Here is a 26,786-nt window from a genome sequence, read left to right on the forward strand (position 1 = left end):
GCTCACACAGAACAAAAATGTTTCCCTCCAGGACAGTTTCTTGCACAGAGGAATTTCTGTTTGTGCAGCACCTGGTACAAAGAGATTCCAAAAGGATCTGGCCTCTGGCTCCATCACATTCCAGGGGATGATTAAAACAAACAGAGGAGTTCTTCAAATTTCAGTGACAATCCCAGGGCATTCCTCTATCATCAGCAGAGAAATTGATTTTTTTAAAGCACAATGATATTGATTTCTAAATGCTTGCCATGCTACATCTTTGACATTGATATGGTAATTGTTTCCTTAAGTAGCTGGAATATAAATATTTTTCTATTAAAAAAAAAAAGGGAGAGACAGGAACAGGTCATTCAATATATAGAAAATATATCCATATTAAAAATATGTCTTTTGTTAAAAAACCAAAGAGTATTTGGTCCCGTTTTTATTTAAATATAAATTATATATATATATAAAATAACAATTATTTATACATAAAAATATTTTTATATCAAATTCCCAGAAAGTCAGGAGAAAGAATCCTGCCAACATCCAAGAATGAGAAAAACAGGACTGAAAGGATCTTAAGTGTATCTGCAAAGCCAAATCCATTTTTAAAACTGCTATCTCATGAAAAATCTACGGATCTGAGGAAGTTCTTGAGACAAAACAAGATCATTTTTGGGTCATTCATCACCACAACAATTAATCCAACAGCAGATTTTTTTCCTTATATGCACTCCAGATGCCAAGAACAACATAACCATATTTCATTTGGAAGCAACAGCAACTGTTCTTTTCTTCCAAGTGCATTACATTTAATCTTGATCCTGGAAAGACAAGAATAATGTTTTTCCCCTGGTTTGTTAGAGAGGTTGTAATTCAGCAGGATTTGAAATGAGGAAAAAGTTAAAAAAAACCAAAAAAACCAAAAAAAAACCAATCACAAAGCCTCAAAATTGCTTTGGTAAATAATTTCTAGATGGTTCTGCAAAAAAAAGAAAAGATCAGAAGACAGTGTCCCACTTGTAACTGAGAGCAACAATAACTAAAACACGTTTTCCTGCTTCTGGAAGGTCTAAGAAATGAGCAAGGCTCCTTCCTGTGGTCCTTCCCTACCTGAAAAACAGCACCTTGCATTTTTTGGAAGTATCCCAGCACGTTCCTATCAGCACTTCCATTCCCAACACAGGCAGAAAAGCAGCCCTGCTGTGAGACTGGCAAAGCACTCAGCTCCCAGCCCTTTTTTTTTGCCAACAGGAGTTTGTTTTCCAGATGCTGAATTTTGATCAGCAGAGCATTTCCAAGTGCTCTGAGGCACTGCTTTGGTAGCTAAAGTGTGTCAAAGCTTCCTGGTGGTTGTAGCTTTCTCCATAACACTAAATATTTCCAGCTGATTTTTTTTTTATCATCTAAAAATTAAAAATTCATGAAGAGCCTCACATGCTTTACAACCTAAATTCACCTATGATTCAATCTGTAGGGGAAAAAAAGGATTTATCCAGAGTGCAGCTTGGTTCAGAGCAAGAGGAGAGATGACTTTGGACAAGTGCCCAGGGAGAAGCAAGGTGGAGGCTGAGCAGGGGAACCCAGGCACAGTCAGGATGGCTGGGAGTATTTATTTCTATTTATTTAGAATATTTATTTCTATTTTTTTTTTTTTTTTGACCATCTCTCTAACCCTCTTCTCTCATGGAGCAGCTGTGTGGGAGGTGCAGGGTCAAATTTAGGCGGCAGAATTCCCACAAAACTCAGTGTGCCCATACAAATAACCCAGAAACACCCCCAGCCCCTCAGGGTCTCCTCACACACTGCGGGCAGGATTTTGTGCCAGGCACACAGAGGGCACTGGGCTCAAACCCACCTTTAAACCTCACATTTTTGGCACTCAGGTTCCTTCTGAGCTCGTGGCTCAGAGCAGAGAGTGGCTGGGCCACCCCCAGCCATGGGTGGGGTGCTGGGGAAATCCCAGCAGATGGAAATTTGATAACTGCAGATCTTCAGCTGCCTGCTTTTGGTCTTTTTTTTTAAATTTTTTTTTAATTTTATTTTTTTTAAGCAGGCTTGCCTCTCTCCTCACCCATCTAACTGTTACTCAGACTGGGGGCTTGAACAATGTAAAGATTTCTTTTTTGATTAGTTTATTCCACTGCGTGCGAAGAACAGACTATCCCACTTTGACCACATCTTTACTGAACAAATCTGTAAATAAATGAGTCACCCAAACCTTTGTTTTCTGTTCTTTTTCTCACCTGCTCACCAAGGACCTGGATGTGCTGTGAGGCTCCCTTCAGATCATCACCCTCTGTTTGTCCCTGACCTTGATCCCAGGGATTATTCCCTGTGCCAACTGCACAAGAGCCCAGCTTTTTACCAGGTGAAACCCACAGCATCCTGAAAACTCTCTTAAGGCTTCCAGCTGGAAGCACACATTGGTTTTTGGGATCACAGATTGCTCAGGAGTCCTGGGATGCTGCTTGAGTGGAGCAAACCTCACTGGTAGTGAGGAAGGCAGAGCAAACACTGGACACTCTTCAGGCACCACCTGCTCCCTGACATTCCTTCATTTGTGGCTGTTTCCCGAATTTTTTAGGATGAGGAAAAGCATCCTGAGTGTTTAGAGGGCCACGGAGCAAAGAAACCCTCCTTGTACAGCATCCATTTTTTGTATTGTCAGGGCAGGTTCTGCAGGAAGCCAAAAGGGACTTTGCAGAGGATAATTTGGCACAGAGGAGGTGGATCTGTAGGATTCCTGCCCCCCTCACTGATTAGACAGAATAAGTGTCTAATCAAATTTAACCCCTCAAAATCAGAGGAGAATGAGGTTTTTTTGCAAGGTTTTCCACTTGTACTCCCTTAGGAGAAATTGATTTTGAGGGAAATATACACACTTGAAAACTGATGCTTAAACTGAAATTATGGAGTGGCTCTCCATCAGCCTCCAGAAATGCACTGTTCACGTAGGAAAAATGGATGTAAATATCAAACAGATAATGAAGAGCTTTGCTGAGACACACACAAATCTTGATGTCCACATAATGAAACAACTAAAACTTGGTGCCTCTTCTTCCGTGATCAAATATCAAAGAGTCAAAACTTGAGGGTAAAACCTCCCAGAAGACCCTTGTGATCCTGGCTGACCCCCATTTCCACAGCTCTGAAGATCCAAACCTTTTTTATTCAGGTACTTAAGTGCAAATTTACCGAAATCTAAGTGCATTTAGGCACTTAAGTGCAAATTTACCAAAATCTCTGTGCACAGGCAAAGGAAAAAGAGGTTTTTTTATGTGAGCAATCTGCCAGGTTTTGTCTGAAGACTCTGTTTTGCAACATCAGAGGAAATTCACTCTCATTGATAAGGTGTCAGCTGGTAAACCAGCTCACCACCAAAAAACTCCAGGAGTGAAAGGGAAATCCCCAGGGTAAAGCAGAGCTGAAGCAAATGCCAATTATAAAGGAGCCTCCTCAGGCCTGCAGCCAATCAGCTCAGCAGAACGCTGGAAAGGAAACTTGAATTTAAAAATACATGAGCTGGTTTGCAACACTCAAACCAAGGGGCAACCACATTTTATTTATAAGTGCATACAAATCTACTGAAATAGAAGCAGAGGGTATTTTTCTCAAGACCAGATAAGATTTTAGTCCCCATAACTCCCTCAAGGTACAGTTCCCACCTGTCAGCACAATTTTAGTAGCACTTCTTGGGAGAGAGACTGAAAGAAGAGGTTCAAGTGGAATTTAGGTGCCAAAGCTGGCTGTGCTTGTTTGGGGACTTGCCCCTGTCAGTGAACCTGCAGAAATACTCTGGGAGAGGAAGGGGAAAAGGAGGTATCTGACAACTGCAACATTTCTCAGGCAAACTTCAGTGATAAACTGAATTTTTTGTGCCTTGTGGGATTATATAAACTGCAGCAATGTCAGTGACCAAAATGCCTCTAAAAAAACCAGCTCCTCCCTGATTTTTATCTCCTGACTATCAGTCACTGCTTGAGGTGTCTCTCAGAATTTTGCCTTTCCACCTCCTATTTCAGATGAGGGAATGGAATCATCACATGTGCACTCCACAGGGGTGACAAGGGACTGGTGACAAGACATTACTTGTGGCAGTGAAGAATTTCTCCTCTAGAGGAAAAGAAATGCCATTTTATCCTGTGTGTTCCATAAACCCAATGATCCTCGCACTGCTCACAGAGGCTCTGCCTTTTCCATCACAGCATCAGTCTGTAACAAGATTGGAAAGATGAGATGTTCTGAGCCTAAGGACAGGCTCTCTTCAATTGTTCTGTTCCCTGTTACAGACTCCATGAAGACAAATTTAAAATTACCTGCAAACAGCTGAGCATGGACATTAAATATTGTCAGACACATTTACTTTGATCCACGCTGCAAATGTTCAGCAGTTACTGGATTATCAACTTAGACACGAGCAAAAAGAAAAAAATACTGAAGGCACTTTCCTCTGAGAGGCAGAATAATGATCCTGATGCAGCCTGGTGGGTGGGCTTGCTGTCCTGATAAATACTGGGAAAACAAATAATTAAACCAAACTGAAATAGCTTAAAATTACAGGGTTTAAGTAGGCAGGTACTGGCTAAAGTGACCAAGCTGGATTCAGGCATTTGGGCAATTTTCCAAGTTCTAGGAAGTACTCTGTGGATTGCTGTGCACAACATTTAAAATAAACAAACAAATAAATAAAATCAATGTCTTAGTTTGTATTCCTCTTTTTACCTGAGCCATGTGAAACAGAAGTGCTGTAGTGCAGTCTTTATTAGGAATACTGCAAACTAAACCAGAAACAAATAAGAGTTTCCTCATTCAACCAAAATTAAATTACACAGCCCTCAACTGAACAGAAACCAAAAGAAGGTAAATAAATATTTCTGTGTGAAGAGAGGCCTGGTTGAAATTTCATCTTTATTTTCTTTTACTTTTCACCTGTGCCTGAATTAACCCAGCTAAACTGCTGAAGTCCAGGAGAACAACTCAGACCTGTGTCACAGCTTCCTTGGAGCAGATTAGCTCAGGTGGAATTTGTTTAAAAATTCAGCTGCTGTGCTGTGCTGGCTGCCACCCTGCAAGGGACTGGGAAGTTCCAGTGTCACTTAATGTCACTGTCCAGCAGGTGTGTCACAATTCCCCCAAAGCACTGGAGTCATCTCAACTCGTTATTCAGGGCTTCAGGAATATGAAGTTCTCAGAACTTTATGAAAATATGAAAAAAAAAAAATTGTACATCTCTCTTGGAAGGGAAGCTGTGGAATTATTGGTCCTCTGGAAGTTTGGTCAAGCTGCTTTACAAAGTCATATCCTGATCTTGTAGTGCTGACATTCTCCCCCTCCAATTTCTGAAATTCAAGACTTCTACTGATGGAAAGGAACTGAGAGTTCAGCAGGAAAAGGATTTGTGGGGAATAACCCCAGAGCTAAATGGACATTCACATAAAAACCTCATGGATACAATCTGTATGTGTAATGTATGGATTATTTTTCCAAATTGCTTTATGCTGCCTTCATGCCCTCGACAGAGGAAAGGAAAAATTGTCTTTTCCTTTTTAAAATATTATCAGCAACACAGCCCACTTACACAACCCGCTCTTGGAGCAAATTAAAATAAATCTCCATGAAGCAGAGACACCAATTTCCAAAAAACACAAAAAAATTCACAGTGAGAGCTGGGGGCTGCAATTTCTCATCTCAGGACTGTGCAGAACACCTCTGTCCTTTCCAGCACACAACTTGCAGCAGCACCAGAGCATGAAGCTCTCAGGCAGCAGCACTGATGGCCTGAGTACAAAAAGCAGCTCTGAAGTCAAAGTTTTCCTCCCTCACTAACGAAAAATATTCCACACAAGCATTTCAGTTGAGCAGTACCTGTTTTTCTGGGTCACTCCTGCTAACATATGCACAGCTCAGGAATCTTTAATTGGGAAGCACATGCAAATACATAAAAATTAGAATGAAATCATAAAATTTCACACAACACTTGCAAAATCAGTTGCTGCTGCTGCTGCCTTTCACTTTCTGCCCCGCTGGTTCCAGCTGGCAGCTCACAGGGAACAGGGGAAGTTGTGAATCTCAATCCTTGGGAGAAACTCAGAGCTGGGCTGGGCAAAGTCCTGAGCTCCAAATCCTGCATGTGGCTGGAGCAGGACAGACCCTGTGGTCCCTGCAGGTCCCTGGGCACAGAACTCCCCCAGAAGCAATCCCAAAAGCAGGATTTGTACAGATAAATACAATTATTCCCACCTGTCGTTCCTCCTCCAGACGAATCCTCTCCTCTTCTTTCCTCCTCTCCTCCTCTCTTTTTGACTCGAGCTTTCTCCTTTCTTCTCTCTCTGCTTCTTCAGCCTAAAATAAACATGATGCAAGCCAAGCCTTACTCTTTTTTTTTTTTAAATTTACATTTTAAAATTTCATGTTATGATACCATGAGGGGTATTTATGATACCATGAGGGGTATCATTTTAGATGCCTGCTCAGAAAGAAACATCAAAAAAGAATAATAATAAATAAAAAGCCACTATCATTTCACTTCCCCTCCCCTTCAGCACACTCAACATTGTGGTGAATTTAGGAATTGCCCTCCTCACTTGTCTTGTCTGTATCTCAGTAACAGATTAAATTTTGAATGTTCTTATGAGCTTATTACAACAGTGATGTTAAAGCAATGCTGTGTCATGGAATTCCAGTTCTACTCACTTGGAGTTTAGTTAGAAAGGACCCTAAGGAAGGAAAAAAAAAAAAAAAAAAGGATTTGGAACACAAACTATAAAAAGAAGCACATTCAAATGTATCATTAACCTGGGCAGAATCTCTTGCAGAAAAAGCTGCAATGATCTTCTGAAGTAATTTTATTTTTGTTGTTAAGACAAAAAAGTTGTTGCAAAATGAGGGAAAAATAAAAAGGGTGTTGTCTTGGTGAGTTTAGCTTTTTAAAAGATTTTTTTCAGGCTCTTCAGGATACTTAAATTTGAAAATATATTTGAAAATATTGAAATAGATTGAAAATAATTTAAAAATATATTTAAGAGGACAAGCAGAGAATATTCCAGTGGATTATTTAACTTTGAGTGTTTCAGAGAAAAAGCCTCATGCAACGAATTTATCTGTCTACATGGGAAAATAAAAATCAGCATGTTTTAGAATGAAACAGAAGATTCCTTGCACCACCAACTGATGCTTATCCAACTTAATTCAACTTTGCTCACATTTTCCACAAAAAAAAAAAAAAAAAAGGAAATTAAATTCAATGAGTATGGAAAGTAACAAAATGATGAAAGCACTGAGTGAGAAAAGGTTCATAATGGAAGCATATATATAACTAGTAATTAAGTTTATTACTGCTCCATCTACTACACTGGATTTAAACCTCAGGTGACACTAGAATTCCCAACTTGGGATTTCACAAGCTTTAAAAATGTTCATACAGAACAATACAGAGTCTGCAAAAATAAAATTAAAAATAAAACAATTCCAAGGGAAATGCACAAACTGCTGCCTTCAGAAGGCTGAAAAGCCTCTTGCTTCCCTGGAATTAACACCAAAAAGCTTTTCATCTCCCCCATTCTGTAAAAACAATAAATATAGCTAAATACAGATAAAACCAAACCATGATTTTGCACTCTGAGAGCACCTGAACCACTCCTCACAGCTGCCCAGGGTGTTACAACACCACCATGGGCACTGGAATGTATTTTTGAGGGGAGACAGTGCTGACATTAAGCTGGAAGGCAGTGGAAACATCCAAGAAAGAGCACCCAAGAGTTTAACTCCTCTCCTCCCCAGGAGTGTGAATGGAAAGAAAATGAGACACAGTTTTCCATGGCCCTCTTGGGCCAGCAAAAGCTGAATTCACATTTTTAAGATAAAACAACCATTAAGGGATGACACTGCCTTTGCCTTTCTGGGCTGTCATCCCCAGTTCTCTGCTGAGCTGTTCAGGCTCTGCTCAATACGTGGCAGGAAATACTCACCTCTCTCTGTGCTTTCCTGGCTTGTTTCTCTTCTAATTTCCTCTGCTTCTTTGCTCCAATTTTCCCAGACACCTGAAATTCTGGCACCTCCTCAGCATCCTCTTCCTCTGCAACATTGCATAAATGACAAATTTTAAATCATCTGTCAAGAGTCTCCTTGGAGAAACTTCAGTGCTGCCTAGGAAAGCAGCAGCAGATGAAAAGGAGACACACACACAGCTCAGACAAGACCTTTTAGATGGAAAAAGGGAAAAAAAAAAACACACGAGACTGCCAAAGCCACAGAGCAGAAGTAACAAGGCAAACACACACTCAAGTGAAGGCAGAAATAAAAATTTCCTTGATCCTTTGAAGGAAGGCTTTTCATAAGTATTTCTTGCTTTCCACAATTAAAAGAGAGATTTTCTCTGATACATAAATTGTGCTAATGGTTGTCATTATTTATCTGCTCAACACTGGCCTGCAGAGACTTTCTTCCCAGTTAGCCTCAGGCTTTGCACAGCAGACATCCACTGAAAAAGTGGGAATCAGAGGCACCCCACTCCTGCACTGGTTCTAGCTTGACAGAAATAACCTTTCAGGGATGAAGGGAAAAAATCCTTGAAATGCAAATCTTGGGTCTGCCTGCAAGAAAATGACACGTAAATATTTGCCTGTTGTATGACAAATGGTTGTTTACAGAGGTGATTTCTGCAACGGTGAAATATGAAAGAGTTTTATGCTCAAAGGGTGTGCAAATGAGGATTTCTGCTCACTCAAGGGCTGAGGAAGAAGAGCTTTTAAATGCAGCCACTTCCTCCCTGCCCAAAGCTCAGGAACACGTGGCCACTTTATGTGCTGGTCCAAATCAGTCCTTGATCCCACCTAAGTGCTGGAGACTGACCTCAACACTCCCAGAGAAATCCTCAGCTCACGGCACAAACACCACACAACACATTCACAGTCATGGCAGGCTCAAAATGAAAACTCTCACACATGGCTCCCCTTTCTGGGTAAAATAACCGGGGCTTTGAGCATCCCCAGTGCCGCTCTGCTCGACGCTGACTTCACATCCAAACTGGAAGAGATTTGTGCCAGGATGTATTCTGGAGGGAGCTCTCTCCAGAGCACCTGGTTCCCTTTTTTTTTTTTTTTGGGAACCCAAAAAGCTGCTATGAAAGGAGCATATAGATGAATGACACTCCCACTTCTTTTTTACGAAGAATTAGGTTGGAAACACTCTTGTTTTACTAATTCCAAGACACAGAATGGGACTATGGTTAAATTACCAAGACATCATGAGAAATAAATGTATCTGAGAGCTGTGTAGGTGGCTCTCAAATAACAGCAGTTTTCAGGAGATGGAATTAATATGAGCCTGGTTGGTGAGCTGGGCTTCAGAGAATTACTGGAGTCTGATTACTGAGATGATCAAAAGCGTTCCCCCTTCCTGCACCACACAGAGCAAGGAGGGACACTCAGACCTGACACAGCTGCTTCTAGAATTTTAATGATGCTTAAAATAACTTTGTTTATATTTTAAATACAGCATTGAGGGGAGTTCCAAACACAATGGGTGAGCACACCCAGCACTAGCAGTTATTACTCCAAAATTAACAGCTCAGTTCTGCTATTATTGTTTAGAAAATTATTTCTTGCAACCACCACAAGTATAAAACACCATCTATGTTCCACCCGAGGGCTTCTCAGATTTCATCTATATTAAGATTACCTGAGCCAGATGTGAGGCAGAAATCTAAGGAAGGCTTGTTTTAAAGCTTTTTTTTCCTCCCAGTCCTGGATCAAACACACCTTTGTTGTTCAGGAGCATTTCTTTCCTCCTGTTTGAAGCATCTGATGTGACCCCTTAAGCACCATTTCCTCCAAGCTTCCTCCAGCGTGTGGAGCTCCATGCATCAAAGGCCAGAGACGGGGATGCAGACAGAGCACATGATTCAGCAGAGCTGCAAAGGTCACCAGGGCACTAAGCCTGGCTGCAATTAAAATTCCCTAAATAAACCTGAACGTGCTGACAGCAACATTGCTGAATCCATTTGTTGTTACAGCAGAACAGCTCCACCAAAAGCAGGGAGGGTTGCTGCACACAGCCAGCAATTCTTTATTCCATGTTAATAAAGCAGTGATTGTTTCAGCAGCTTGTGACAATCACTTTTCACGCCCTTGTGGCTGTGACAGCACTGGGAGACTCCGTGGGGAGTGAGTCCATAGGAACTTGGCCTCCTGTGGGAACCCAGGACATCCCTCTGGCTGCCCTGGCTGTCCCCAGACCCTGGCAGGGGGCTTGGAGACCGTGGCATGAAGTCAAAAAAACCTGTGGCTTCGATTTTAGCCCGTGGAAAAAGCTGACAACTCTGTATGAGGAATTACAAACCACAAGGGTTTGAGTAGTGTGGTAGGTGAATTAACACAGGGTGAAAAAGTAGAATTTTGGGGCTTTTTAGAACAGGGTTCAAGGGGACAAGATGGAGGAATCTGGGCGTGCCCTGACTTTCTTCTCCTTCTCTTTGCCCTCCATGTCTTGGTGTGATGATGACACTTTTCTATTGGTTTAAGGTAGAGAATCACTGTACAACATAAATTATAGATATTGGCACGCTGTTGTAAACACAGCACACGGAGTTTTTGGTATAAAATGTGAACACCACCCTGAGGGCAGACAGAATGCCATGGCCGAGCTGCTGGACAGAGCTCAGCAGGGCAGAGAAAGAATGTTCTAGATAAGGGAAAATAAACACCCTAGAGAAGCCGACCCTACACATTCAGACTCCTTTGGCTGCACGGGCTGGGAAATGAGGACTTTTACAATCTTGGGGTCACCTCGACACCCGGACCCCGAGACTTGGCGTCCCTGGGTGGGCAGGACTCTGGCTCACCAGCTGGGCTGAACATCTGGCATCGAATCCCAGCCCAAGAAGAATCCTTCCTGAGGAGGACAGCCTGACCCCTGCAGAGAACGAACCGCTTCAAACTCCACCCAGAACAGAGAGGATCCGTGGGCCCTGGATGTTCTCCACCTGAGAGCTGCTGGCCGGTGACCGGGAAAACTTCCGGACCGATTTTGCAGACGGCAGAGCAATTGGAAATTCCCTAAATAAACCTGAACATGCTGACAGCAACATAAACACTTGGTCACAGCATTTGCTGAATCCATTTGTTGTTACAGCAGAACAGCTCCACCAAAAGCAGGGAGGGTTGCTGCACACAGCCAGCAATTCTTTATTCCATGTTAATAAAGCTGTGATTGTTTCAGCAGCTTGTGACAATCACTTTTCACACCCTTGTGGCTGTGACAGCCCTGGGAGACTCCGTGGGGAGTGAGTCCATCGGAACTTGGACTCCACCTGTCCCTGAGCTTGGGTGGGATGCAGGAGGGTCAGTTAATGGAAGCAGTTGAGCATCGCCCAAGTGCTGTGCTTGGGCAGCCTGGGTTTGTGCTCAGCTGGGAAACCCCGCACTCTGACAGCATTAAAACTGAAATAAAGCAGGTTTAGATGGGATGCTGGGAATGAATTTTCCCCTGTGAGGGTGGGGAGGCCCTAGAACGGATTTGCCAGAGAAGCTGTGGCTGCCCCTGGATCCCTGGAAGTGTCCAAGGCCGGGCTGGACAGGGCTTGGAGTAACCTGGGATGGTGGAAGGTGTCCCTGCCCATGGCAGGGGGTGGCACTGGATGAGCTTTAACATTAATTCCAACCCAATAATTTCTGTGATTTCAACAGTCCCAGGAGTTCCCATCTCAAGAGTCAGAAAGCACAAGCAGTGTGACACACTCTGCTATACACAGACGTAGGGTTCTCAGCTGGCCAGCTGAGAGGCGGCTTCAGGGAAATTTTGCTTTTCATTGATATTTTGAACATACTGAGAGGCAGCACAACAGGGAAGTTATCAGTCACACAGGTGTCTGAATTGCTGGAAATTTACAGACTTCTTTTTAAAAATGCTTCCCAGTGCCTTTAGAAAATGTGCTGGAGTGCTGATGTTCTCTATCAGGACAGAAATTTAGTAGAATTCTGTACTGTACACAGAACAGACAAAAACTTCCAAAATAAACAATCAGCATTGTGTATTTTAGTTATCCCAGAATCACAGAATGGTTTGGATTGGAAAGGACCTTAAAGATTGTCTCATTCCAACCCCACTGCCACTCCCATGTTTATCCAAGCCCCATCCAACCTGGTCTAGCTGTCCTTGTCTTGCTTTTTTTTAAATTTTGGGTGAAGCAAATGGATTCCCATCCATGAAAAAGAATGAGAGTTGCACAGGTGGCTACTCACAGAAAGTCCTTTGGGCACAGCCAGCAGCCTTATTTACTGCTTATGCAGCACCTAACAAAAGAAGTAAGAGAAAGGAGGGGGGAAAAGATGCCAGGAAAAAGCAGAAGATGTTATTAACAGCATGGAATTAATACCCAACAGATGTGTGACACCAGCCACTGGAAAGGTGTGGCCATTCCCCAGTAACACAGTCCTCTGGTGGGATTATTTATAGTCTAATAACTAGCCTTAATTTTTGCGCTTTTTTCACTTTTAATTTAGAAACTGAACAAGAAACCGGTTCATTAATCTGAACCCACAAAAGCAGGCAACACTTAGGGCAGAAAAGTGCAGCAGACACAAAGGCAAGAACTCTAGAGCAGAATGTGAAGTTTATTTTCAGCTCAAACCATTTGGCAGAAGTGAGAAACCACAGACCTCCCCCCCTCCACAGCCTGCCTGTGCCTGAACGGGATCAGACACTCACTGGGGGCACTCTGACAACACCAAACTCACTGGATGAGGAGCAGCAAGGCAAAACCGGCTTTTGATTCATTAGTTGGGATATTAGTCAAAGTTTAACTGTACTAGAAAGGTTTTCCTACTGATTAAGCATTAAAATAATTTCAACCACTACGCCAATGAACGCAGCTCCATTTCACAAGAACAGCGTGGGACCACATCACTGCTTCTAAATTTACACATTTTCCAGATCTTTCAGTGCTCAGAAAAAGTGCTTATTTTAAGAGATTTCAGCACAAACACATTCTTCTTGAACTTATGCACAATATCCATTGCTCAATGGGGATAAGCCATTATTTTTATATTATTTTTCCAAAAAAAAAATAGCAGAAACCATTCATACAAGATTTTTTTAGCTGCAAGATTTGAATACTGAGCTTAGATGCCACACAAAACAATAAAAAGCATTTTTAAATGTCCAATTATTATAATTTTAAAAACTTTTAAAACCTTGCTCTTTGCTTTCTTTCCCAATAGTGATTAATACTTATGAAGAAAAATGTGAGATTCTGATCTCCAAACCTTGCCATGCAAAAGAAGAGAGGAACTTACAATTTAATTTATGTTGCACTCACAAACTTTTCTTTATCATGTTTTATTTTACAAGCTCGAGCACTCAGACTGTCAAAGGCTGTTGGATTTATCATTACTGATGCTGTGGAAGTAAAATAATTTAACCAAATGTTCACTGTACTGGAGATTCCAACACTTGTGCTCAGCTGCACAATGCTAAAAGCTCAGAGAAAAGTCACAAAGTTGTTGGGATATTTAACCTTTGGGAGTTTTATGCTGCTGCCAGAAGTAGAGAGCCCATAAAAAATAAAACATATTATTGGGGTAAATAATAAAAACAACCTGACAAAAGCAGATTATTTCTTTGAGGGAGTCCTTACTTTCTGTTTGTTAAAAAAAACAAACCAAAACAACGATCCACACAAAGCCCCATTTTCTGGCAACAAGTCAGAGAGGTCGTTTTGAAGATGTGAAAATAAGTGTCTTTCCAATTCAAACCCTTGAAAAACACTCCCTGGAAATGGACTGGGCTGCTGAGGCTTTTCTGGCATGTCCTTCCCTTTTCCTTTCTTTTCCAGCCACACCCCCAGCAGACCCAGTGGTCCCTGTTCTGTGGCACTTTGGAAAGTGCTGGCGTTTCTTACACAAGTCTGGTTTTCTTGCCCACCACACCGTGATTTAGGGCAGTTATAATCACAGTTATGATGTGAGGGATGTGCTCCCTCACATCAACAGCAGCAAAGTTTTTGCCTAAGACACCTCTCCAAGTGACAGAAAACCCTCACCCTCACTGTTTTTAGCACAGCTGGATCAAGACAACCCAACTGTACCCGCCATCATTTCATCCTCACGAGTTTCTTGTCACTTGAGAGGAAATTACGTTTTTGATGTAAATATCAGATGGATGGGTCATTTTCTGCTCCAAAGTGCAGTCTCAAGAGAAGCACCTTCTTTACCTCTGAGCTCTTTGCAGTGTTCAAGGACCAGGAGCAGGTTTGGAGGGTTCAAGCTCAACTTGAGAGCTCGACAAGTGCTTTTTCTGCACGTGATCAGCAACCAAGTAAAAGCTCACAACAGAACACCCTTATGTGCACCCAGAGGTGAGCAGAATCCAAGTGGATGCACTTAGAGCATCAGTCAGGCAAAAGCAAGAGCCAAGCACACCCTCCTTGGATGGCAAATAAAAGGAATTTGTAATTGGAAATGGGTAATGCTATTTATTTACACTACCACATGACCCAAACAACCCTCACTCCAACTCCAATTTATCCCCTTCTCCCACTGCTTAGCTTGGCCTCTCTTGCCCTAAATGATTAATACCTGAAATCCTCACCCATTTATGCCTTGCAGCATTTTCATCCTGGCTGCAGCCAGTCCACAAAGCCAGCTCTGTCTGGATTCAATTTAAATTAAGACACACAGAGTTCATTAAGTCTGCTAGCTGGGATCTCAACCTAACCACATGAACACACAACTCTCCTCCCAGACTCCTTTTGCACAGGGAAAGGAGCAGGCACCCTGCTCCAATGTGCAGAGAGCACAGAGGCTTTTAACAAGACTCCCAGATTGCAGAGGGCTGCAGGAAAGGCAGGAGTGCTGTGGCTGGAATTAAACTGGGCAATTTGAGGCAATCAAAATCATTTTTCTAAAGCCAGCCTGAAAGTCACAGCTCAGAGGTCCCAGTCATTTTGAGAATTACTTTGTCACCAAGGAGAACCATCTCCCAGCAATCTGTGGTCACAGAGGGTATCTGCAGGTGCTGATGTTCTCCTGACAGGCGACCTCCTTGGAGCACTCACTGAGAAACACTGCTCAGTAAACTGAGGCAGGGTGGGCACCTGGCTGGGTCTGTCCCACAGCACAGCCCACATGGACCCTGGGAGTCAGGAACCCAGCACCAGTTGGGTTTTCCCTCCGGGAGGAAAGTCAAGATATTTGCTGCTGCACTACTGTCTGTCTGTGGCAATCTTATGGCTTTGTTGGCCCCAAGTTGGGCCACTCCCTGGGGGCTCCCCTGAGTGAGGAAACCCTCCTGGAGCAGTTCTGTGTCAGGAGAAGGAGACACACAGGACTTTTTCAGTCTTCAGCTTCTTGTTTTATTGTTATCCTATCAAAACTTCAGCACGCTGTCTGCACCAGACCTCGCATGCTGGATTACAGCACAAAAATGGCAACGACCTCGTGTCACAAGGCTTTTTAAGGCTAATCAAAAACTAAGCTACCCAATTAAGAAGTGACACCTAGATTATTTTCCCTTCTAACCCAATAACTGACCCCTAAAGACCTGCAATGCGGATTTTTCTGCCCAATTACAAGATACCACCCAAACCCATGAAGAAGGAAGAAGAAGGAAGAAGAAGGAAGAAAAAGGAAGAAGAAGGAAGAAGAAGGAAGAAGAAGGAAGAAGAAGGAAGAAGAAGGAAGAAGAAGGAAGAAGAAGGAAGAAGAAGGAAGAAGAAGGAAGAAGAAGGAAGAAGAAGGAAGAAGAAGGAAGAAGAAGGAAGAAAAAGGAACTCGAGACAACACCCTGTACCCTCCATCTTGAACCCATCTACAACCTACTAAAAATCCTAAAACCTGAATTTCTCACCCAAGTGACATACTATACTACACTCTATAATCTATTTCACACTTTTGTGGTCTCTAGTTTACCTTGAGGCTTCGGAGGCTTTCTCCATGAATGAGGGTCAAAGTCAGTGCTACTCTCAGAGTCAGAACTCCTCAGGGCAGACACAGAAATATTCTCCTTGCCCTGGATTTCCACGTCCTATAACTAATTTAATTAGCTACCCCAGCAAGCTGAAGAATTACAACCTGGTTTTGGCCTGAGACACCCCTCCAAGTGACAGAAAACCCTCACCCTCACTATTTTTAGCACAGCTGGATCAAGACAACCCAACTGTACCTGTCATTATTTCATCCCCATGAGTTTCTTCTCACTTGAGAGGAAATTAAGTTTTTGATGTAAATATCAGATGGACGGGTCACTTTCTGCTCCAAAATGCAGTGGGTGTAGATTTGAATGTTGAAAATAATCATTTACTATCTCTGTCTGTATTAAATTATTCCTTATCCAGACCTACAAGTAAAATTTAAGCTACAGAATGGACAATGATGTTTTCAAGGTTTTGATCTTAGTGCCCAGGGTTTGTTTGGGGTTATTTTTCCTCCCCCACTGCTCTGTGAGAGATTTGAGTGCTGGCACAAATGCAGCAGAAACCGTGGGCTACAACTTTACCCTCAAAGCTTCTTTCTCATTCTGGAATTGAAATCTGATTGTTAGATGGAAAACAGAAAACCCTCATGCTAACCACAACTCCAAAGTCTGCAAGTGCAGCTTTGGGGACATTTCCTAGAGTCAGCAGAAGTGGCTCCCAACAGGCAGAACTCTTAGGTGGCAACAGCACTTCCTACCTGGCTGCACTTTGTGACTCTCACAGGGACACAGGGATGGTCAGGGCATCCTCACACCCTCCCTGAGGTCACTGCTCAGCTTCTTGCAGCCACGGCTTGGTGAAGAAATCACTTCTTGGCAGAGGTCAGAGTGACACACAGAAGGATCAGGCAGCTTTGCCCAAAGTTCAGCACAGGCCCAGAGTGGAAATTCCACAAACGGAACAGAAATTTACCAGTAAAAAATTGCAACAAATTCAAACAAACAAACAAACAAACAAAAAAAAAAATCTGCTTTGGTTTTCAAAGGCAAGAGTGGAGAAACCAGACTGGCTTGGGTTTGGTGTTTCTGCCAAAATTGCCAAATAATTTTGCTCTTCAGCCTTAGTGCTGCACTGGGCTCTTTTTCCAAGGAGTCATTGAATTCTTTAGCACAAAACTCTGCTGTGGAGAGAACTTGCCATTCCAGCTGGTTCAAATGCAAGCAGCAATTAGGCAAAACTGCTCTATACTGCAGTGTGACACAGAGAAAATGCAAAAAAAAAAAAAAAAAAAGGATAAATCCCAGAAAGATTCCAGGCTTGTGTCACATGTCCACAGAGAGGGCTTTAAAATATTCAACACATCTTTTTGTAAGGGAAAAAACCCAAACCTTACACTAAGACAGGTAGCTCAGGGCCAGGCTGAAGGATTTGCAGCACAGAGGGTGGCTAATCCCAATTAATAATGGCCACTGGTCACTGAGCTCCTCAGTGCTGGGGAAGCAGGGACAGCTGCTTCTCTCCACAGCTCCTCTGCCCAAGTCTGTGCTCACTCTCCAAAGGCTTTGCTGTTCCTGCTGTGCACCTGTGCTCAGCCACTCGGAAAATCCATCCCAAAATATGAATAAAACCGCCCACAGAACCAAAGAGCAAGAAGCTGCTTTAATTTGGGTAAGAAATTAGGGAAAACAAATAAAAGAAGGCATGTCATTTCAAAGGGAACTTCATGCAAAAGCAGCAGCACTTGCATCTGATGTACAGAAAGCTGCAATAGAATTATTTATAAAGCCCAATGACACAGATTCTTCTATTGCTAAAGTGACAAAGTAAGATAAGATAAGATAAGATGAGCCATTTGCTTTGACAGCTTCACTGTCGGCCTTCAGCATTCAAACTTTTGATGTCTGGAGTTGAAAACTGAGTATTTTTAGATTCCATTTTCTTTCCAGGATGTTATCACATGAAAAGAAATAACCAAAGTTGAAAAGTTCACACCTGTCCAATTTCCATCTGTGAAACTGCTGAACATAATTAGCTGGAAAAGGACATTCACCTGCTAATGTGAGGCTTCCTACAAACTGCAGGGCAAGAAGAGCTGAACAAAGTGCAAACAGTCCCTAATGAAGGCATCACAGAGGTGTGTGCTCAGTGCTTTCACCTCCTGCACACCACAGAGACACCCTGATCTCCACTGCACACTCCAGAACTTGAGCAGAAAGCCTGAACACTTCACCCACGATCTGAAAGTAGAAAGAATCCAGGGGGGTGAATCATGGTGATCTCATCCCTCCAGCAATAAAGAGAATAATGTGTCAAGCTTCACCAGAAAAAGGAATTATACTTACAGGGTGTAGAAAGATCTTATTTATCACCATATTTTTGTCTATAACCACACCACAGAAATGTAGCTGTGAACTGTAAATCCAGCACAGGATTTACACAACACATTGTCAACAACCTGCTGGCAAAATGCTGCAGTCTGTGGTGATCTCCAGGTACTCCACTTGATCCTGACCACCACCTGGCTCCTTGGACAGAGAACTCCACATTTTGCAAGATTACATTGGGGAATTAATACTTCCCACCAATTTAAAAGGAATCAGTAATGTACTACAGCTTCTTGTTCAATGCAAGGTGTGGATTGTGTTTCCCCAAATTTACAGAATTCACAGAATGACCAGGTTGGAAGAGACCTTCAAGATCGTTGAGTCCAACCCAGCCCCAACACCTCACCTAAACCCTGGCACCCAGTGCCACATCCAGGCTTTGTTAAACACATCCAGGACTGGTGACTCCACCACTTCCCTGGGCAGAGAATTCCAGAACTTTATCACCCTTTCTGTGCAAAACTTTTTCCTAATATCCAACCTGTATTTCCCTTGGCACAGCTTGAGGCTGTGTCCTCTGGTTCTGTCATTTGGCTTGGAGAAAGAGCCCAACCCCATCTGCCTACAACCACTTTTTCAGGGAGTTGTGGAGAGTGATGAGGTCACTTAATTTAAGGTAATTTAATTTAATTCCCTGCATGGCTAAGAAGGAAATACAAAAGTTTTTAGGAAGGATGGCACCACAAATAGCCAGCATTCACCTCAGGAGGAGGCAGAGGTTTCATGTAAGGGGTATATAGAGAAAAGTGATGAAGTAGGGAGAGAAGACAGATTACGGTGAAAGTGTAAATAATCCATCAGCAAAACTCAACAACTTCCTCCAGGAGGCAGCTGCACCCCTTCCCCAGCTTTAACACCTGCAGTGAAGGCTTGTTTCAATGTCTGCAAGATGAGCTGAAGGCAGAGTTACCTTCCAGCCACTCCTGTGCCTGCTGGGCTCTCCTCTGGGCCATCAGCCTGCTGCCCATGTTCCTGCGGCGCCGGGGCAGCCCCTCTGCCCGTTCCTCCCCGTGGGGCCGGGGCCTGGCCCCTGCTGCTGCTGCTGCTGCTGCTGCCACATTCTGCTGGTGCTCCTCGTCAGCTGCAAGAAGGAAAGAAAATATTCCTGTTAAAGCAGCCTTTCCCCTTCCGCCTCTGAGCTACCGAACAGCACAGACCTAAAAGTGTGGTTTTCTTCCTGAAGTATTCTGTTTTTTTTTTTTTTTTAATTTTAATTTGTAACTTGTGTAATGCAGATTCGTGTGACTGAAAGCTCAGAGGCTGAATGTTTCAGAGAGGAGTATGTAAATTATTACACATGAAACAAAACCTGAAGAGCAAACAAGGATCACAAATTACAGCTGAAATAAACACTTCATTCTACCCTGCTGATTTAAACTCCCCAAATCCCAGGTAGGTACAAACAGGCCACTAAGGGCCACTGCAGCTCTCACTGCCATCTTCTCTGCATATGCTGCAGTTACTAATTAAGATCTGGCAAATGAAGAATATCCTAACACGAGCAGCTGGGAGATGGAACTGACCAGTGGGTTAATTTTAGAAGTTTTCCAGAAAACTCTCAGATTTTTTTTTTGAGGCTTCCTGTTGCTTTTAACTATGGCAGTTATGAAAAAAAAAACAAACAACAACAAAAAAAAAAAAAAAAAAAAAAAAAAAAAAAACAAACAAAAAACCAAACAAACAAAAAAAAAAACCAACCAAAACCACATAATGGTAAAATATCATCATCCTTGATAGCTGCTTTGCATATTCTGTTGACAAGCCTAACTGATATTTGTTACCTGCTCAATCCTGCAAAGTATTAACTTTTAAGCTTTAATTCAAGCAAAAATTCAAATGGTGTCATGGAAAACTGCAGAACAACCCACTTATCCCAACTCAGGACACATTTATTTTGTGATCTGACAGATTATGTTGTGTCCCAGCAGGAGCACAAAACGCTTTGCACACTGTGCCAAGTCTCCAGCACCCCCTGATCCAAACAATGCCCTCCTAAAAAACCTCCTGTTAGCATATCTGCCATCAGGAAATGGGATTTGTTATGAGTGAATCTGTGCAGCACCAAAGGCGTGCCTGCAGCTCACCTCAGTTATCTCAGCCTTCAAAGTGCTGACTGTGGGGCTGACAAGGACAGGCTGCAGCCCCCAGCTCAGCAGGGCTGCACAGCAGAGCCACCTTTGGCCAGCAGAGATGTCACAGGGATGGCAGCAGGTCCCCCTGGAACAGAGCCACTGCCCTGTCACACTGCTGTCACCCTCCTGGTCCCATCCACCTGTGCAGACAGAACGGGGCTGTGAGAAATCACTGAGTGCAGAGATGCCAAAATGCTGCTTCAAGGCCTGCCCAGTGCTATCCACAGCTCACTGCTACTGGAAACATTCTCCTGGAGAGGCAGAGCAGCACTCGGACACTGATAAATGCCAAAAACGCTCTGCAAAAAGCTTTTTATACAAATGAAGCATTTCACTTCCTAAGTTCTTGAGACATGCTGCAATTCAAACCTCAGCATCCTTTCACCTGCAAGCTTCAGTAATTCCCAAGATGGTCGTGCCCAGCAGCTCAGCTGTGCAGTTCCAGCACTCATTCATTCTGGTTTTGGTTCCTGTTGTCCTGTGAAACAGAGACTGCTTTGCATTTTATGAAAGAGGAATCTATTTATAAGCCATGTATTTATTTCAAACCAAAGAGCTCAACCCTCACAGAGAAAAACATGTGAACCAAGCTCTCTGCTTTTCTCCATTTAACTCCCGACAGGAGACTCAGTAATTCCTCAAAGTGACCAGTGTGGACTGGGCTCAGGATGTCCTAAACCCCACCACACCTGACCTGTATCACAGTCAAACACCCCGGGCAGCTGTAGGACAGTATCTGTCACATCTCCAAAACGTGCACATTAACAGACAACACCAAGCCACTATGGGTTGTCATTTAGCAGGAAATGTTTTAATGAAGGCTTTTATTCTTCCTTCCAGTCTCTAAAATATTTCTCCCGACTGCAGCTTCTTTTTCAGCAGCACACAGCTGGCTGAACATGAGCCAGTGACACCTGGCTTGTGGCAGCAGGGCCAGGGCAGTGCCTGTCCCCTGTGCTGGGGCACCTCCAGTCCTGGGGGCAGTTTTTGAGCTACTCCCAGTCAGAATGACCTGGAGGGGCTGGGGAGAATCCAGGGAAGATAATGGAGCTGGGGAAGGGTCTGGAGCACCAGGAGCAGCTGAGGGAGCTGGAAAGGGGCTCAGCCTGGAGAAAAGGAGGCTCGGGGGGGACCTTGTGGCTCTGCACAACTCCTGCCAGGAGGGGACAGCCAGGGGGGGTCGGGCTCTGCTCCCAGGGAACAGGGACAGGAGGAGAGGGAACGGCCTCAGGCTGGGCCAGGGGAGGGTCAGGGTGGATATTTAGGAACATTTCTTCATGGAAAGGGTGTCCAGCCCTGGCACAGCTGCCCAGGGCAGTGGGGGAGTCCCCATCCTTGGAGGGATTTAGAAGCCATGTGGATGTGGCACTTGGGGACATGGGTCAGGGGTGGCCTTGGCAGTGCTGGGTTAAGGGTGGACTGGATGATCTTTGAGGGCTTTTCCACCCTGTTTGAGTCGAGCATTCTAGAGCTTCTGTTTGCCAGGCACTCAGATGGCAGGGATTGGAAAACATGAATGTTACTCACTGCATTTCTCCCTGTCCTTCACAGGAGTAAGAAAAAAACCTCATTTCCTTTGCTCTGCTGTAACACACCTGGAGCTGCTCCCTCAGGGGTCAGGGCTTTGCCTACGTGACTCCAGACACAGCAGAGTGCTGAAGTTCAGCTCTGCTCTCCCTCCCTCCCCCTGAGCTGTGTCACACACTGGTGGCACACAGAGAGGAGGCTTCACACAACAGAGAACACACTTAAAAATCACTTTTCTTTTTCCTTGGGACGGGACTGACCATCAGATCTGAGCACAAGAATGATTTGCTCTGGGGTCTGGCCCTGCTGGGTTTTTTTTTCACCTCCTCCAGCACAGGGCGGGGTTTGGCTGCTGCACTTATCTGAGCACATCTCTTCATTTTCCTTGAGCTGCAGAGATCTCAGCAGTGGCGCCCCAGGCTAGTCAGATCATGCAGAGATTAGTCACACAAGCACTAATTAGCCTTGATCCAGAGCCATCTGAGTGAAAATTAATGGCCAGCATTAAAGAGGTGAGACAAGCCAACCACAAGCTTTGCAGAATGACAGGCCAGGCTGAATTAATGAGATAAACCCCTCAAATTAACAGGTAATACAAACAAAACACTCAACAGCTGTCTGGGAAAGGGACACGGGCTCAATTTGTATTTGTGGTGTCCAGGGTCTGAAAACCCAAGAACATTTTTGTGCTGGGCACAGCAGCTCTGCCTCAGTGTTCAGGAAGCACCAGTGCAGGCAAGAGATTATTTCAGCTGACTTGTCAGCCAGGGCACGGCAGCAGCTCTGAGACTCTGGCTGTGTCTCCTTCCTGAAGGGAGAGAGAACAGAACTGTGCTCTGCAAGCAGAAATCTTTCCTGAGCTGGATGTGAGGCACCACTGCAAAAAACACCACGAAGTCATTCAGAGCCCAGATCAGGACCTCATTTTACACTCTGCAGGTAAAAATCTGCCCCTTGACGAAACTGTGCAAACTTTTGCTTAGAGCAGAGATGCATTTCTGGAGAACAACCCCTTGCCTGTCACAGCACCTTCCTCTCAGTTCCATCAGGTGAGCAGGTGACACCTGGGCTGGCAGGAATGGAGGCAGCTCGGGGACACAGCTCCACTTGCTGCACCCTCACACGTGGTGGCACTTCCCACCACGCTGGTGGCACCATCCAGCACCTTCTGCCTCCGTGCAAAACCTCTGAAATTCAGAGAGGGATTCAAAATTCAACAGGTGGAAGCTTCCCGAGGAGGTGCTTTGGCCCAGTGGAGCTTATCAGAAAGAGAAGTGGCAGCCACGTGTAAAATCAAGAAATGCCACTTTTTTTTAAATTTTCAGTAGAACAAGCCCAGGCATGAATCTACTGGAAACAATGTGCTGCTCCAAGTGACCTTTCAAAGAAATGCAAAGGTACAGGATTTACCTCTCCTGACCCTCAGCTCCCTAGTGTTGAACATTTTTAAAAGCCAATTTCCATGAGATAACACAAAATGAAGCTGCTGCTCCAATCCCTGCACGTTAACAAGAAAAGGTGAGAGCTCCCACCACTTCTTTAGGTCCAGTGTCCCTGGTTTCAAGTCCTTTCCAGGTGGCTACACTGATTTACTGGCAGAATTGTGGCAGCTTCCATTTTCCACCTAAGAACATGCAATAGAAAAGGAAATTCCTGCTTTAAACTAAATTTTGTGGCTATTAAATACACCACAGTCCCTGTGGTTCTGAAAAATAATTTCTGGTGTGTACAGAGAAAAAAAGTCATCCCCAGCAGCTGAAATTCTGTGAAGGGCTTTATCATGACAGAAAACAATATATTAAAGTAAACAATATCTTCAAAGCACGGTAAAAAAAAGCATGGCCAACTTAGAAATGTCAAAAAGTCACCACTAAAAAAGGCTTCAAGATGATGAAATTGTCCTGAATGTAAATTAACTTCAACCAACTTGCTCAAAATCAGTATTAAAGTTTGGTTTTTTGTAAATAATTCACAGTATTTAAAACAAATGCTTGGGCTTCAATTTGGAGCTTTGAATGCTTAAAGAGAAAAGAAATCCTCCCAAACCCCACAGCCCCTGATTTACCCTGACAGGGTTCAAGCTCAGGAAATTATGTATTTCTCCAGGACATGCATGCCTCACTTTTACCAAATGTTCATCTCTTCATTCATAGGAATGCAATGAAATGACATCAGTTTCCAAACCTTTCCAAGAGAAAGATTTAGACCAGGTCTGTGGAAGCAGAGGTGTGTGAGAAATGTGTTGGAAAATTTAATTATTATCAGCAAAACCTGCTTTTAACACAGATCCCTTTCCAGCACAGCGTTGCACTGAGCGACTGTGTTTATATTAAATGTGTGGTTTTACCTCTTAATTAAAAATTATCAAAGCAACTCCCCCAAAAGAAAAATAACAGAAATTCCAACCCCAAAACACCCCATATCCCCAAACTCTGTGGAAGTATTGACCAGGAGTTCAGAGTTTGTCCTGGCTAAACATCTTAATTTGACACCTGGCAGCCAAACAAGCTCACTCCTTCCACTGTGAGAACACAACAAGGTCAGTGAGTTCACACCACACCTGACTCCCTCCCACAACACTCAATTCCCACCCACACAAGGTCACCTCCACCACAGGGGAACTGGCAGTGTTGCCTATGGCTGGACTCAGTGATTTTAAAGGTTTTTTTTTCCAGCCCAGGTGATTCTCTGATCTAACACTGCTCAGCAGTGACACAGGGCTGGAAGTGCTGCATCATCCACTTGGCTTCCCACAGCTCCAGGACTGCGCTGGGTGAGGTGGAAAAGGAGCAGAAGTGGGACATGGCACAGGACTGACTCCAGATGGCTCTGGAATATCTCCAGTGAGGGAAACTCTGCAGCCTCCCTCTCTGGGCAATCTTTTCCAGTGCTCCCAGTAAAGAAATTCTTCCTCGTGTTCAGGCTACGGGTTCAACTACAGGCTGAGCGTTTTATGGCAAAGTTTTATTTTAGTAATAGCCTTTCAAAAATCTTATTTGGGAATCATTCATAGAGCTTCAGTTCCTGCCTGTTCCTGCTGTGCCATTGCTGGGTCCTGCTCTGAGCCCTCCCTGCTGCTGGACATGGGTGAAGTCCCCTCTCAGTTTTCTCTTCTCCAGGCTGAACAGCCCCAGCTCCCTCAGCCTTTCCCAGTCAGGAAATGCTCCAGCAGCCCCTTCATCATCCTCACAGCCTCTGCTGGTCCCTCCTGTCCTGAGGAGCCCAAAACTGGACACAGCAGCCCGGCTGTGCCTCGCAGGGCTGAGCAGAGGGGCAGTACCACTCCCTGACCTGCTGGAAACGCTCTCATCCCGGGATCCCCTTGGCATTCTTGGCACAAGGGAACACTGCTGGCTCGGGGACAGCTCGCTGTCCACCAGGACACCCAGGTCCTTCCCATGAAGTCACAGCCCAGCGCCTGCCGGTGCTCGGGGTTCTTCTCCCCAGGTGCAGGTCCTGAACTGCACTGCGCTGAGTTTCGGAAGGGTCTCCCCTCCCTGTCAAAGTCCCTCTGAAGGGCGGCACAACCCTCTGAGACATCGGCCCTTCCCTGTTTTGTGCCATCAGCGAATTTGCGGAGGGAGCGTCCACCCCTTTGTCCAAGTCACTGCTGAACAAGCTGCACACACCAAGTACAGAACCCTGGGGGCACCACTCGCGGCACTCCACCGACCCCCTGTGCGCCGATCCCGAGCCTCCGGGATCTGTCCTCCACCCCCCCCTCATCTGCAGGAACCTCAGGGACACCTTCCCAGTCCCAAAGCCCCTGGCAGAACCCCTGACAGGGAACTCAGGCTTCCAACCCGGCGCCCCTCACCCTGGGGCCGCCTCAGGCCGGGAACCCCCAGCAGCAGCGACCAGGCCTCGGCGCCCGCAGCCTGCGGGGCAGCCCGGGCGGAGCGCGGGGTTAGGACGCCGGGACAGCCCCGGAACCCTCCCCGGGACACCCCAAAACCCCTCGGGACCCCCCAAAAATCCCCGCTCCCCCCAACATGGCGGGTGCCCCTCAGGGGCCGCCCGAGGCGCGGCGCCCCCTGGCGGCTCCGGAGAAACGCGCCCCCCGCGCGCGTGCGGACCCCATTGAGAGCAGGGCCGCGCCCACCGGAACGGGCCCGCGGGGGGAGGGGCGACGGAGGCCCGGCCGGTCCGTTCGGCGCCGCGACCCACCTGCCCTGGCTTGGCCGCGGAGGCGGGTGGCGAAGAAGAGAAGGACGGCGAGCAGCACGGCAGCGGCGGCGAGCAGAACCGCGTCCATCGCGCAGCACCGGCCCCGCCCACAGCACCCTTGGTACGCCCCGTCGCCTTCCCCTGCCGCAAGGCCCCCCGCGCGCGGGCTGCCCCGCGGGGTGCCTGTGGCGGCGCGGCGCGGCGGGCCCGCTGCGATCGGGCAGGCGCGGTGCGGGCAGCCCGCGAGAGGGGTCCTGGCTCGTCGCTGAGGCGGGCGCTGAGGGAGGGCGCGGAAAAAGGAATTAAAGGCGGAATTAAAGCCGGAGTTGAAGGAGAAATTAAAAACTATGAGGCACAACCGGCTGTGAGCGCGGCGCCCGCGGGTCTGGCCGCCCGGCACGGCTGCTGCGGGTAGCTGGTGACGCTACACTCCGTCCTTCACACTCGGCGGCTGGGCCCAGGCCGGGGAGATCCTCAGCCGTGACCCCGCACCGGGTCAGCGCCAGCCAGGCCCTGACAGCTGTCGGGGTGACCCAGGCAATGGTGAAACTTAAATTACACCTCTGAGTAATTTCTGTCTTCTGCCTTTAGGTCTCTGGAATTTGGGAGCGGGATGAAGCTGGAGCTGCCTGGCTCAGCAGCGTGTCAGGAGTGATGTCCTGACCTGGCCTGAACCGA

General features: G+C 45.3%; 1 protein-coding gene across 3 annotated transcripts in view; it reads right to left on the reverse strand.

Annotated features, from left to right (window-relative positions):
* The window catches only part of DDRGK1 (DDRGK domain containing 1), a 38,495-nt gene extending 12,266 nt beyond the window's left edge, over positions 1-26,229 (reverse strand). For 2 of the 3 annotated variants that reach the window (XR_008430754.1, XM_053941908.1), the window contains exons 1-4: positions 26,109-26,229; positions 19,193-19,363; positions 7,956-8,062; positions 6,229-6,330 (exon numbers count right to left, since the gene is read on the reverse strand). Coding sequence is in view for 2 of the 3 variants with exons in the window: in XM_053941908.1 (XP_053797883.1) it covers positions 6,229-6,330; positions 7,956-8,062; positions 19,193-19,363; positions 26,109-26,196 (468 nt within the window). In the remaining variant the exon portion in view is untranslated. Of the gene's footprint in view, positions 1-6,228; positions 6,331-7,955; positions 8,063-19,192; positions 19,364-20,799; positions 20,919-26,108 lie in introns of those variants that run through there. The other variant, XM_053941909.1, reaches the window with a different exon arrangement.
* Positions 26,230-26,786: the final 557 nt, after the last annotated feature.

Source organism: Vidua chalybeata, chromosome 4, assembly GCF_026979565.1.
Source record: "Vidua chalybeata isolate OUT-0048 chromosome 4, bVidCha1 merged haplotype, whole genome shotgun sequence".
Classification (NCBI taxonomy): domain Eukaryota; kingdom Metazoa; phylum Chordata; class Aves; order Passeriformes; family Viduidae; genus Vidua; species Vidua chalybeata.